General features: G+C 34.7%; 10 protein-coding genes and 2 pseudogenes across 12 annotated transcripts, besides 1 other annotated feature; 10 read left to right on the forward strand and 2 right to left on the reverse strand.

Moving 5' to 3' along the window:
• Nucleotides 1-14,241: part of a mobile genetic element that runs on past both edges of the window.
• Nucleotides 1,261-2,237, forward strand: TVAGG3_0766780 (keratin-associated protein family; the record flags this gene model as incomplete). The annotated part of the gene is made up of 1 exon (XM_051245837.1): nt 1,261-2,237. A coding segment is annotated over one exon (977 nt), but the record flags the coding sequence as incomplete, so codon positions are not given.
• TVAGG3_0766790 (integrase core domain containing protein family) lies at nt 2,912-3,712 on the forward strand (the record flags this gene model as incomplete). The annotated part of the gene is made up of 1 exon (XM_051245838.1): nt 2,912-3,712. The coding sequence occupies one exon, from the start codon at nt 2,912-2,914 to the stop codon at nt 3,710-3,712; it is 801 nt and encodes a 266-aa protein (XP_051092425.1).
• TVAGG3_0766800 (organellar and viral DNA polymerase type B) lies at nt 3,826-4,437 on the forward strand (the record flags this gene model as incomplete). Its single annotated transcript, XM_051245839.1, has 1 exon — nt 3,826-4,437. One exon carries the CDS (start codon nt 3,826-3,828, stop codon nt 4,435-4,437), a length of 612 nt encoding a protein of 203 aa, XP_051092426.1.
• Nucleotides 4,760-5,299, forward strand: TVAGG3_0766810 (KilA, N-terminal/APSES-type HTH, DNA-binding family; the record flags this gene model as incomplete). The annotated part of the gene is made up of 1 exon (XM_001291816.1): nt 4,760-5,299. One exon carries the CDS (start codon nt 4,760-4,762, stop codon nt 5,297-5,299), a length of 540 nt encoding a protein of 179 aa, XP_001291817.1.
• On the reverse strand, nt 5,872-6,345 carry TVAGG3_0766820 (uncharacterized protein; the record flags this gene model as incomplete). Its single annotated transcript, XM_051245840.1, has 1 exon — nt 5,872-6,345. The coding sequence occupies one exon, from the start codon at nt 6,343-6,345 to the stop codon at nt 5,872-5,874; it is 474 nt and encodes a 157-aa protein (XP_051092427.1).
• TVAGG3_0766830 (organellar and viral DNA polymerase type B) lies at nt 6,435-6,801 on the forward strand (the record flags this gene model as incomplete). The annotated part of the gene is made up of 1 exon (XM_051245841.1): nt 6,435-6,801. A coding segment is annotated over one exon (367 nt), but the record flags the coding sequence as incomplete, so codon positions are not given.
• TVAGG3_0766840 (organellar and viral DNA polymerase type B) lies at nt 7,275-7,700 on the forward strand (the record flags this gene model as incomplete). Its single annotated transcript, XM_051245842.1, has 1 exon — nt 7,275-7,700. A coding segment is annotated over one exon (426 nt), but the record flags the coding sequence as incomplete, so codon positions are not given.
• TVAGG3_0766850 (organellar and viral DNA polymerase type B) lies at nt 7,857-8,821 on the forward strand (the record flags this gene model as incomplete). Its single annotated transcript, XM_051245843.1, has 1 exon — nt 7,857-8,821. A coding segment is annotated over one exon (965 nt), but the record flags the coding sequence as incomplete, so codon positions are not given.
• TVAGG3_0766860 lies at nt 9,637-10,211 on the forward strand (annotated as a pseudogene). The gene has a single exon. A coding segment is annotated over exon 1 (575 nt).
• On the reverse strand, nt 10,445-10,952 carry TVAGG3_0766870 (annotated as a pseudogene). The gene has a single exon. A coding segment is annotated over exon 1 (508 nt).
• Nucleotides 12,081-13,655, forward strand: TVAGG3_0766880 (uncharacterized protein; the record flags this gene model as incomplete). The annotated part of the gene is made up of 1 exon (XM_051245844.1): nt 12,081-13,655. The coding sequence occupies one exon, from the start codon at nt 12,081-12,083 to the stop codon at nt 13,653-13,655; it is 1,575 nt and encodes a 524-aa protein (XP_051092431.1).
• Nucleotides 13,686-14,042, forward strand: TVAGG3_0766890 (repellent protein 1 family; the record flags this gene model as incomplete). Its single annotated transcript, XM_051245845.1, has 1 exon — nt 13,686-14,042. A coding segment is annotated over one exon (357 nt), but the record flags the coding sequence as incomplete, so codon positions are not given.

Here is a 14,241-nt window from a genome sequence, read left to right on the forward strand (position 1 = left end):
TTAACCATTGAAGGCAATGATTTAGTCATTGACGATGGAAAAACTAAAAAAGTCATTGATTTCGATACTTTTAACACTTATGACCCATTCATTACAACAAGCAAGGTTCCCATCATAAATGATGGAACGGTGCAACATATAAATTCTACAGTAGATGCCTCATTGGTGAAAGTATTAAATGTTCTCATTGAATTGTTAAAGAGCTTTCGATTTGACGACAACATTAAATGCCTAAAGAATTTAGTCATGAATGAGAAACAAATTCTCGGCGTTGCTGGTAGCAGTAATGATGTACACCTTATGACATTAGAATATTATAACGAACATAAAGATGAACTGAAAGGAGAGAAGGGTGACACCGGACCTCAAGGACCACAAGGAATACAAGGACCATAAGGAATACAAGGAATACAAGGATCTCAAGGCGAAAACGGTTTGGATGGTGAAGATGGAAAGGATGGAAAAACTGCTAAATCATGGATATGGAACCTTATAAATACTGGTTTAACAGCTGCTTCATATGGAGTTCTTCAATACCAAATCGGAAAGATATGGGCAGTACTTGGTGAAGAAGTTTTAGATGACGTTAAAAATGCTTTGAACTTCATTTCAAATGGTTCTGATACTATTAAAACTTTATCTGGTTGGATGCAAGAAACAAGGAGTCAAATAGATACTGTAAGACGTATAGCAAACAATGCACGTACGGGATTGGATACTTTACGAGAAGCACAAAATACACTAAAGGAAGCAAATGATATTCTTGGCTCAGTATCAGACATGCATGAAGATTGGCTTAAAGGTATTGACAAATCTTTAAAAAATCACAGTCAGTCTATTGCTGACTACAAGAAAAGTATAGATTTTTTACATAGTGCTATGGACGTACATGATGGAAGCATAAGGAACTTACTTAATGCTAACAATAACTTACCAGGAACTATTAAAGCATTTATAAAGTCCTTTGTAAAACCTGGTGCTCTAACATTTAGGTCTTTGAGAGCAAGAGCATTGAAGTCAAGAGATGCAGAAACTCCAGCAGAACCTACAGAAGGAACTGAAACAACAGAAACTCCAGAAGAACCACCAAAACCAACAGCTAATGAAATATTGTTCGAATATTTTCCAAGGTACTCTGTTCTCATTGCATACATTCAAGAAATACTTAAGAAAGCAGACTTGACTTTAGGAGATGATGAAAGTTCTGTATATCTTTCGTTCCAGTTTCAAATAGCAGAACTTTTGAGACAGATGTGCTTAATGTATGACAACATCTCTGATTTTACAAGATATGATGACGACCATGACCCCGAACACGGTGAAGAAGAAGTTTTACAAACATCCATTAAGACAGGAAAGGTTTTAACTCAAAGTCTCATTATTGACACCAAAGATGGCGAAGTGGACGTTCTTCAAGAGCTGAAGAAAAATACTTCTGAAGGAGGTGGTGGTAGGCATGAACTTGAAATAAATGAGATAGAAGAGAAATTAGCCGAAAAAGCAGATAAAAACCATGTTCATTATATAAGTTCAGACGAACAGATTATAACGGACTACCATGGATATTTAACACAGGATGAACAAATAAGCACTGAAGATGTTAATGAAAGAAGATATAAATTCATTCGTGCTAAAGGTTATGACATACGTTGTACTGTACAGTATGACACAGGTAAAGCACCAGAAGCATTTGGTTATAACGATGAAATTTATGCCTCTAGTTTCTTTGTTAACGGTGTATTAGTTGAACCAAGATTTACTTTGAGAGTTAAGGCAAAAATAACTTTTGAAGATGCTATTAAAAGTAAAGCTGACAAAGATGAACTTGACGCAACGAACAAAGTTTTGAAATCTCATAAACACAATATCTCCGATATAAATGAACTTCAAGCTACATTAAATAGTAAAGCTGACAAGAACCATACACATAAATCCTTCACTACTGTTAGAGCAGACGACATAATATTGAACTATGATTTGGGTTCAAGTGCACCTTTAGAGAATCCGAGTACAAGCGTAAAAGATACACTAAACAATTTAGATAACAGATGTATGAACATTGAAGGTCATGCCAGAAACTTTGAAGCATATGAACTACCAGCAATGTTAGATAAGAAAGCTGACAAAACAGAGCTTCAAACATTAAAGACTGAAATACTTCAAACCATATATCCTGTTGGTTCTATTTATACGTCAATGAATTCAACAAATCCAGCAACAGTTTTAGGTTTTGGTACGTGGAAGCAGATTGTAGATAAATTCTTATACTGTGCTAGATATTCAAAGCAAACAGGAGGTTCGAAGAAAATTAAAGAAGCAAACTTACCCACACACACTCATACAAGAACGACAAACTTTTCTAGCGACCATAGCCACTCATTAAGAGACCACCCATTATACAACTCAGAGTATGAAGCTGGCAATGACGTTTTATCTCCATCTTATAACAATTCAGCAAAAAAGATTTTTCGACCAACTGAACCAGGAGGAAATCATGTCCATACTTTCACAACAAATCCAACAGGCTCGGGTGCAGATTATATGCCACCATTTGTGACTGTATTCGCATGGTACCGCGTTCATTGAACGCGCTTGAGCCTAGAATAAAATCTTTAACTTTACATAAATGAGCTTGAAAGAAGTATTCGAACAACATCCATGGAGGTCATTTAAGAAGTTCAATGAAGCTGCAAAGAGTTGGGGATTTACTAACAGAGCTGAAGTGAAAAGGTTCTTTGACAAAAATGTTGTACATCAAACAAAAATAAACCCTTACGACTACTTTTTACCAATTTACTCCAACGCTCCTGACGCATACCAATTTGACACTCTCATTCAAAGCAGAAAAGGAGGACATAAACCATTCCTCATCTTCATTAATGTTAACACTCGCAAAGCATATGCATATCCAATGAAAAATAAAGGAACTCATGAAGTTTTAAGAGTTTTGCAGACGTTCGTGGCAGAACATCATCCTACTTCATTAACTTCAGACCAAGACGGTGCATACCTCAGCAATGAAATCACAGAATTTCTCATTAAGCATAACATAACTCACTACACTACTGAAGACCATAACCATAACATACTCGGCATCATAAACCGCTTCATAAGAACGCTCAGAGATTTAAACCAAGAGCGAGACTTTACCGAAGAAACAATGAAACACTTTCTCGAAGTATATAATTCCTCAACACATTCTACAACAGGACATACACCAAATTCAATGACACAACAACAAGAAGAAAAGTATATACAAAAGAAACGAAGTCAAACACAAAATATCAGAAATTCAACACAATTTACCCTCATTCCTGGTACAAAAGTTCGTGTAGTTCTTGAGGACAAACCGTTGACAAAGAAACGTTTAAGGTTAAGTAGAAACTATTATATCGTAGACTCTACGCAAGGTAATGGATATCTTATAAAAGCTGCTGACGACTCCATTGCGTTTTATCCTCGTCATAAATTAGTTGAAAGTAGTAATGGCAAACTTGCTGAAACCATTGACGAAGCAAAGCGAGGAGTGGTTATTGAAATACTTGGCTATAACATAAACGATGACACTTATAAAGTAAGATATGAAGGAGGCGTTGAAGATGTTATACCATCTAAGAACTTGAGAGAGTCAAAGCCAACACATCTGGGACCATTAGAGCGGGAGTACTGGAAAGACAAAAATAAGCCAGAAAGAATAAGAAAATTCTTCTAAACTTTTTCATTTTGTTGCTGAAAAATGACCAAATTTCATGAATTTTCATAAAAGATAAAAATAAAGTTAGTTTTATTTTTATTTATTTTTTTATCTCATATGTAAAGACAGTGATGTCAAACATTGAGTTTGAAACAGTTAGAAAGATTGACAATGACACCAAAGTGGTTAGAATTGGTGATTTAAACGTAAGATACTGTAAGAAATACAACAAATATTCTTTGTCAGACATTATAACACCATCTGGAAAGAAAACAAAGGACTGGGTTAGAATTGCTTCTACTCAGAAAATTTTGACAAGAAATCCTGAGCTTATGATATCGGTAAGATTCTATGGAACCACAGCATATCTCATCGACAAAAGTCTTATACCAATAATTCTTCTGTGGATTGACCCTGTTGTTGGATATAACTTCATAACTTATGGTTCATTCGATACGGAACGTTGCAGTGAAGGCTTACTTTACATCGTTCAGAAACCGAAGGACTTCAATACAAAGAGATATAAGATAGGAAGAACATATAATATAACTCAAAGATATGACAGTACAGTCAATAGAGTCAAGGTTGTGTTCGTTAATGATATGAGAGCTGCAGAAACAGAACTACTCGAAAAGTTTGAGAAAATGTATGGTGCTCCCATGAAAGGTAAAGAAACGTTTGAAGTAGATGAGATAGATAAAGCTATAAAATTATTTGACGAAGTTGCTGAAAAATACATGTAAAGCGTTTATTTTTGTCTTTTGTGAAAGTCGGACAATAACGCTAATTTTTATTTATTTTTTTATCTCGTATGTTAAGACAGTAATGACAACATCAGAGAACACAACAACTGCTATCGTTCATGAAGCCATCAATGAAGAATATGAATACATACAGTATAACAAACAGTTACGTCTCATTCGTTCAGTCAAAGATGACATGTACCAAATGCAGAGTATTTTGACAGCATGTTTTGCTCCAGAGAATAAAACACCAAATGAATGGTTTGAATTAAATAGCACTCATGAACTACTCAGTGAGTTTGAACATGTAGAACTTAAAAAGATGTACCAAGACAGACAAAACTTACCATCACATCTAAAAGGTATATATGTTCATAAGTTCCTAGTTAGTTCAATAGCAATGTGGGCTTGGCCCCGTTATGCAATCTACATACTTATGCTACTTGACGAACTTTGTACAAAGCAGAGAGAAGATATGATGAAAGAAGACAAAAGCATACAGAAAAGAATACCACGTTCGGTACCAAAAGGAAAGGAGAAGAGCTATAAGTATATGATTTACACTGAAGAGTTGGAGAAAGAAGAAGATAAAGATATGGTTATGTTACATTTAGTCAGAAGAAACAACAAGAGCTTTTATGACCTCGCTAAAATATATAAATCTGACAGAAACTGGTTCTATCGTGAAAACTTACCGATTTCAATGACACCGAATGAGCAAATAAAGGAAATTGTCAAAAATACTCTTCCTCAAACACACTATGACATCAAAGGTTGCACAATACTTACATTCAAAGAAGACTTAACATTACTGAAGGAAAAAATAACAGAATATTTCGACAACTTCAAAGAGGAAGAATGAAAAAAAATCTCGTCAGGTGCCACGTTAGGACCATAGTGAAGAAAACCATGGTAAAAACAAAACCCTTCGTCAAGTTTATTTTGTTTTTACCATTTAATTGTTTCCATAAACGCTCCATGTCGAACATAATTGACGAAGAGAGAATCGTCTGATCGTCAAGTTTATTTTGTTTTTACCATTTAATTGTTTCCATAAACGCTCCATGTCGAACATAATTGACGAAGAGAGAATCGTCTGATCGTCAAGTTTATTTTGTTTTTACCATTTAATTGTTTCCATAAACGCTCCATGTCGAACATAATTGACGAAGAGAGAATCGTCTGATCGTCAAGTTTATTTTGTTTTTACCATTTAATTGTTTCCATAAACGCTCCATGTCGAACATAATTGACGAAGAGAGAATCGTCTGATCGTCAAGTTTATTTTGTTTTTACCATTTAATTGTTTCCATAAACGCTCCATGTCGAACATAATTGACGAAGAGAGAATCGTCTGATCGTCAAGTTTATTTTGTTTTTACCATTTAATTGTTGTAAAATATCCATATGAAGACTAACCAAAAATAAATTTTCTTATAAAGCTTCAGGGTCTATTTCTTCAATCATTTCACTTCCTTCGTCAATGTCAATAGAAGCTTCTTCAACCTTTGGTAAGAATTTCTGTATAACATCTTTGTTCGTTATTGTCTTCAGAGATGAAGGATAATATTTCACAGATGTTTCACCTTTCTTATATTCTTTCTGTTCGGAAAGATTTAAAGCATTACTGAAGAAGTCAACGTTAGAGTTCTTTATGACAGTATAATGAGTATCTTTGACATTCACGAAGAAACTCTTTTGTTTCAAAACTACTGCTAACTCTTGTGAAGTATAACGTTTGCGGTCAATGACGATAGCTAATGGTCTGACATACTGACCAAACTTAGATTCTTTCACAAACTTCTTGTTAAAGATAACATTAACATTTGAAGCATTATTGAACTCATTCTTGATGGCAGTAGCGAGAGCATTGTATGAAAAGAACTTGCAATCTTGCATGTGTTTCATTAAAATAAAAATATTAAATTATTTTGAAAAATAACTTAAAAAAATCTAATCTAATTTTTTCAAAAAATATTTTTTATTTCCTACTAAAGATGTATCGGAAGTTGTCTAAGTTAGAACACTCGGAAATAAAACAACTTCTTACAGAAGCTAACATAGATGTTGCAAAACATTACGCGACAAACAAAAAAGCACTCGCTGACATCCTCAATGACTATAATGGTGCAATAAGTTATGATAGAATTCATGAGTTCATAAAGCCGCAACGCGGCGAGGACGAAGTCCATGCAAGAGCATTTCCTTTAAATGACGTTGCTATTGACTTATATCATAGACGTTCAGTACCTCATGAAGTAAGAAGAGAAATGTTTGACATAACAAATGCAAACGTTGGTGAAACAAGAAGAAGAGACGACACACTGAAACAACAGAGAAGAGAGATGTTTAAGAGCGCTATAGAACAAGTTCGCAAAGCTAACGATGTCCTTCGTTCCATTGACGACAAACCAAAAGAAGGTGAGAGATGGTTAAAGAAAGATGAAGAGAATAGGAAGAGGAATGTTAAGACAGGCAATAGACTCATTGACTTTAACATCGAAGCTTTAGATGAACCAAACAGAGACTACTTACACAAACATTTCGGTAAGGTTTTCATGAGACTCTTAGAGAAGATTAAAATAAACTCCCAACAGAGATGGATGGTATGTTATAAACTTGGTGGAAAGTATGAATGTTCTACGTTAAACCTCAATAATATTGGAACATTACTACATCAGCTCTTGAAGGAGAACTTTATATCAGAGATAGAAGCAAATGCTGCAGGTATTGTTGAAATGCACTATGACTTCTTCTTGACAAGCATAAAGAATCTTACTGAAATAAAGATGTATGATTTAACAGAATATGAAGGCTTAACGATGTCAGATGTAAAGAAAGGCAAACCAAAAAAGAGACCATATAGAGATGAAAGCACATTAACAAATGACCAGAAAGCCATTTTGGAAGCTCTTAAGCAAACAGGAAACCCAGCACTTATAGAAAGCTTTTGGAAAGATAATGGTGAAAAGAAGTTTTATAAGAAGAGAAGCGGTCAGTTCTGGAAGTATCTTTGCACATTACCTATAAATCTTGAACGCTACCAAATCTTCAATGAACTGAACAAAAGAACTGCAACACTTATGACAGAAGATAACTGCTTCGTTTATGCTTGCATTCAGGCTGGAGTAAATGAAGAAACTATTGACCACATGAGAGAAGTCATTCGTGTTAGAGACTTTCCTCAAAGTAAAGTACAAGAAATTTCTGACGCAACAGGTATAGCATTTAATGTTACCATTGGTTACTCCAATGACTCATGACATAATGAAATAAAGAGATACATACCAAAAGAATGTAAAACTATTCGAACTATTGACTTACTTCTTGTTGAAGACCATTACATGCTAAATGAAAGATTACCTATGACAACATATTTCATTCGCAACTATATAGAAATCTTGAAGGAGTGTGGTGGAATGAACATTGAGAAACAGATGAAGATTTATACAAAGAGAGAGAACAAATATGTAGTTCGTTATGATAGAACAACACCGTTATGGGATGTTATGAAAACATTGTGTGGGTGCAAATATTTTGAACCTATTTCTTATGGAGAACTTTTCACATATACGACTGACTTATATAAACAGAACCTTGCACCATTTAAAGATTTGACATATGCTTCAAAGTATTGTGTACAACTGAAGAAGAAAGCCGAGTCAAAAGAAGTAAATAAAAATAAGTGCAAGTTCATTCCTGAGCACATTTTCTTTGCTGACTTTGAGTGCAGTACCGATGGCTTTCATAAAGCTTTTAACATATGTTACGACAGTGAAGATGGTTCAGTGAGTGAAAGCATTTGGGGTCAGAACTGTGCAACAGAATTTTTGGAGCGACTTCCTGACAAGAGTTTAATATATTTCCATAACCTCAGTTATGATATAAACTTCATATTAAGACACATGACAGAAGTGAAAGGAACTCCCATCATTAAAGGTTCACGAACAATGCAAATAACTGGCTTATATAAAGGAAGGGCAATTATTATAAAAGACTCTTACAGTGTTATAAATAAGAAGCTTAAACTATTTCCTGCTATGTTTAACTTACAAACAGGACCGAAAGAAGTATTTCCATACAACTACTACAGCAGTGTTTTGTTAGCAAATGACAACAGAACTGGTGTCATTTCTGAAGCATGTAAGTTTATCCGGGATGCAGATACATTCATGAAAAACATAGATTCCATCAAAGGTTGCAGAATAGATGAGAACCACTTCGACTTAGAAAAATATAGCACATTCTATTGCAAACAAGATGTAAGAATTTTAAGAGAAGGTTTTGTTAAGTTCCGCAATGACATATTGAAAGAGTTTGATTTAAACGTATATGACTACGTTAGTATTTGTTCTATTGCTAACAAATTGTTTGAGAACAGAGTGTACTTCCCGAATGGAAATTTATATGACCTCTCAAATAAACCAAGAATTTATTTCACGCTGTATTCAAGGTGGAAGATGTATGCTGTCAGATAACATTAAACAAAAGAGCGAAAAGAAACTCATTGCTGATTTCGACGCTGTTTCATTATATCCATCCGCTATAGCAAGACTTTATACTTTAGAAGGTATTCCAAAGGTTATGAAGAAAGAAATGTTAAGCACAGAGTATCTCATGAGACATTTATTCGACGACGACCAAAAGGAACCCATTGGTGAAAAGTTTATGTCTGGCTTCTTTGTTCTCATTAAGATAACAGAGATTGGAATACATAGACACTTTCCTTTAATAGTTTGTGACCCTGAACTAAATCCAGAACTTAACGTTCCCAGAAGTTCAAACACTTGCTGTTTAATGTATGTTGACCATATAACATTACAAGACCTCATAAAATATCAAGGTGTCAAATGTGAAGTGTTGCAAGGATACTATTACGATGGAAACAGAGATATTAGAATAAGAGATGAAGTAAAGAAGTTGTTTGAGTTAAGGTTAAAGTATAAGAAAGAAGGAAATCCTTTGCAAGAAAATATAAAGCTCATTCTGAACAGTATTTATGGCAAAACTATTCTTTCTCCTATTGAGTCAAAAATAACCATAGTAAATGACAAAGATGCTATAAGATATGCCATCAGAAACTACAACCATATAGTGAAGTTCGAAGGTTTGGATGGTTCAGATAAAACTATTTTCAAGCTAACGAAAAGCATTTGCAGACACTTTAACTTCTGTCCACTTGGTGTTAATATCTTATCTATGTCGAAGAGAATAATGTGTGAAGTATTCTGTACTGCTGAAGATATGGGACTTCAAATATTTTACCAGGCTGTGATAGCATGCATATTTTCAATGAAGACATACCAAAGCTTGCAGCAGAGTTTAAGAAGAGATACGGTCGCGAACTTATAGGAAAGAACCCTGGTCAATTTCATTCTGACTTCGCAGAAATAACACCTGGAAAACAAAGTTTAGCATACAAGTCAATATTTTGTGGAAAGAAGACCTACATAGACTTACTCACGAATGATTTAAATGAAGTTGCATTCCATGCACGTTGTAAAGGTGTAAAACAAGACGTCCTTGCTTTAACAGCTAATGAAATGTTTCCTGAAGCTATACAATGCTATTACAATGAAGATAAGAACATTCACATACCTGTTGGAACATATGACAAAGACTCTGAGTTCAGTTTAATGAAACTTTACAAAGCACTTCATGATGGTCAAGAGATTGGATTTGACTTATGTAAGTCTTCTAGTCCTTGCTTTGCTGAAAAGTTTAACTTCTCAATAACGACTAAAACAAGCTTTATTCGTAAGTTGAAGTTCTGAGGTCATGAATGAGGTCATTTATTTATGTCAGCAATGAGGTCATGAATGAGGTCATTTATTTTTGTCAGCAATGAGGTCATGAATGAGGTCATGAATGAGGTCATTTATTTTTGTCAGCAATGAGGTCATTTATTTTTGTCAGCAATGAGGTCATTTATTTTTGTCAGCAATGAGGTCATTTATTTTTGTCAGCAATGAGGTCATTCGTGATAAAAATAAAACTAGCGTAGATTTTACAATACTGCGATGGTAGAGTTTAAGAGTTGTGCTTCAATGTAGAGACAGTCCTTATGGTCTGGAGGTAAGAACACTGGTGCTTTATGGTCATGAGTGGAGAACATGTCTATCCAAAACTCACGATTGAAGCCAGTTAATTTATAGTATTTAGGGTTAGGAAGTGGTGAAGTTCTTGTATGACCAATGAACTCATTTTCAACTCCCTTACTTAAGTTTGAATATAATATAGCTTGCTTTCTATCCCAATACCTGGAAATCTAATTTCGGAAAATTCATTTTTCTCGGAAGCATTGCATCATAATTGAAAACATTCTTGAAATCATCACTTGGTTCAGAGATTTGAAATCTTATACGTAATGGATTTTTTTTCTCTTTAGCGACTTCATTGAATGGTGAGAATACAATGAATTGACAGTCATGAGTTCCATCTTCATTTGGTACAAACTCGTAATGAAAAGCTATTAATCTTTCTACAATTCCTTCTTCTTTCAGTTGTGCAAGAAACTCACGTAAAGGTGTAAAGTTTGTACTTCAATGTTAAACTTCTTTTGAAAATTTTCGTAAATGTAATTATACAGTCTTCTAACGTCGTACTGTTTTTAAAGTATTTGTATATGTGAATGTTTTGGGCGCTTAAAGACTGTTCGTCATTTTCTATCTCGACTTGAAGTATAAAGTCAACCTTTCTGAAAGCACGTGTTATATACATAGATGTTATGCCAATGTACTTCTCTTCATTTATGTTCACAATCCAGTCTGTTGGAAACTTAAACGTTACTCTGTTCCCCTTATTTTGACGTCAGGGTTTCACTACTGAACGCAACAGATAAAGGTATTTGTCTATACATTTAATTCGGATAAAAATAAATTTACTCTTTCTTTGCTTCAGCTTCTTTAGCTTTTCTTCAGCTTCTTCTCTAGCTTTCTTCGCCAGCAAACGTGGGTTCTTTTGTTTCCAGCTGCTAATGCAGCAAGTTGTTTTTCACTAAGTTTTCTCTTTGGTCTCTCTGGCTTTTGTTCTTGTTTTTGTTCCTCAGTTCGGATAAAATTTGCTCACGAATTTCTTTCTTCAATGCTTCAACATCTATGACCCCTTGGGTCTTGTCCGTAGGGCTTGTCTGAGTCATTTGACTGCAGATAAAAAACAAAATTAAAACTTTAACCGATGTAAAATGAGCTTGTCAAAATCAGAGCGAGAGTCTATTATATTAAATGACGCAAGAGGAATACAACATCCTTTCTATTACGTAAGTCAGAGTAAAGATGGTAAAATATACGTAAGAAAAAGAAAGGTTCCATTAGCGAATGCAGAAAGCGACAACATTAAGGTGCATGGCAAGGGTGAAGTCCACGAAGCCCATATAAAACCTTCTTCAAACTGAAAAGTCAATAGAACCAGAAGAAAAGAAGCCAGATGTACTTTCAATAACGAACCAAGAGCTTATTGCAAAGTTCGTGAATTTCATTGAAAAACAAACCGAGTCAAAGAATCCTGACCCGCCAGTGAAAGAAGTTGAGACAAAAGAGAATGTACAGTTCATTGAAAATGTCAAGAAACAACTTCCACCACGAATGCCAAGAAGAAGAGTGAGAATAATGAAGTAAATAGATATTTTTATCTGAAGTAAATACATGCAGAACGAACAGCTAAACGAATTTACTCCAGCAGAGCATATTCATCAGATTCGCTCATATTTCGATATCATAGACAATGCAGTTCAAATTGGTGACACTAATAGAAAATATTCTGACGCAAAGATTCCATCACAACCTGGAACTGCTAAAGATAACACATGGGTAACATTCAATCTCTCACCTCCTGGTGAAAATATGTTGGACCTTTACAATACATTCATTACGTATAAAATGGAAGGTCAATTTATTGTAGATAAAGAAATTGGTTCAGGTTCCAATAAAACAAACCCACCAGGATTTTGGATTGGTTTCGATGACGCTTTCTATGCAGTTGCTGGATATCAAATCCTTGCAAATGGTCGTATCGTATATTCTCAAGACAACGCAAGAGAAGAAGCATATATAACTTCAAACTCACAAACTACCGAACAAATAAAGAAAGTAGATGTTTTCTCAAAGACTCGACATGAAGATGTATGGAGTCATTCGGGAACATGCAGAACAGGACAAATTGTTAGTGGTCCAATTACAGCAGGAAAATCATTTGATTTTAAGCTTCGTTTAAGAATTCCTGTTAGAAGATTCCTTCCATTAGAAGCTATTCGATTTATTCCAGCTTTTGCAGGAAACATTCAGCTTAAAGTAAAGTTCAGTAGCGACGCCTTACAATGCACATCTATATCTGTAAATGATATCATTGCTTTCAATCCAACTCTTAAAGTTGCATTTGCTTCAGATTCAAATCCACCGACAAATAAATTTGTTCCATGGAATGAACCATTCACTATGATAACGAAGGCAGTAGAAGCTAGTGGAACAGTTACTATTACAACTGTAACCCAGCAACTATTTCGAACAAAGATGGATTTTAATGAATGTTTCATTCATCCAAAGTCATTCTCTTTAGACCCTAACATTTATACAGAACTTGTAGAACATTATACAAACGAGGCTTTATGTTTTCCTGTTAAAGTTATGGATTGGATTCCTATGGACGGTTCATTCTCAAAGAATACAGATAGTTCAAGTGCAACATTTACAGCAGCTTATACGCCTATTAATGTTAAAAGTATTTGGGCACTATTTAGAAAGAAAGACAACTATTATGTTAATTTTGAGAACCCTAAGTTTAAATATCTTCAGCTTTCCATGGGAGCTTATGGAAATATGCCTGCAGAACCTGAAAAATCATATGGACCTGTATTTTATGAAATGGTTGCGAACGCTTGCAATACAAACAATGATATGATAGGATTTAATGAAGATGTTATGAGGTCATTGGTGGATGATGGTAGTGTGGAACATAAATGGGATAGCTATGACAACACACATTTCTTATGTGGTTTTCCAACAGAAGTGGACTTTTGCTTCCAGCAAGGTCAAACATCTACTGCTCCAATAACATACAAATTGTCTGTTAAAGGACCTATTGAACTAGCAACTGAAAATGTACCAAAGCCACTTATTGGATTTATGAGGGATTGTTGCTTTGCCATTCAGGTGCGTGCTAATGGCATCCCCATAATAAGATTAGATGACTATAACTTAGCTACGGACGACAGTGAGGAATAAAGGATGAACGTTTATTTTTAAAGCTTATAAATGAGTTCTTCATCAAGCTCTCGTGAACCTTCACCATCTATGAAACAAACTTTACCAAACGATTATGGAGCACCTATTGAATATTTCTTACGAGCTGCACAATGGCAAAGAGCAGTCTCACCAAGGTTAGGTGTTCCACCAGCTCCTGTCAAAAATAGCATTTGGTCAAGTCCTTATATAAGATATGGTCTCCCACTAGGTTTGCTAGCTACAGCAGGAGCAGTTATGATGTTGAAAAGAAATAAAGCAAATGTTGTAAATAATACTGAAGTAGCTGAAGTTAAACAAACTCCAACACCTTCGCCAAAACCAACGCCTTCACAAACAACACCTTCAATGACTCCTGAACCTATGGAAGTACAAACTCCTGTTCAAAAGTCAACTCCTAAACCGACTCCAACATTTAAACCAGAACCTACTCCTCAAATAAATCGTAAAACTCCTGCGTTTCCTTACTGAAAAAATAACGTTATTTTTATTTAATATTAAAATTTTTATTTGATTGAAATGACGACTAAAGTCACTGAAGCAATGAAACAAAAGTTTTTGGTAGAAT

This window comes from Trichomonas vaginalis, chromosome III (assembly GCF_026262505.1).
Source record: "Trichomonas vaginalis G3 chromosome III, whole genome shotgun sequence".
NCBI lineage: Eukaryota > Parabasalia > Trichomonadida > Trichomonadidae > Trichomonas > Trichomonas vaginalis.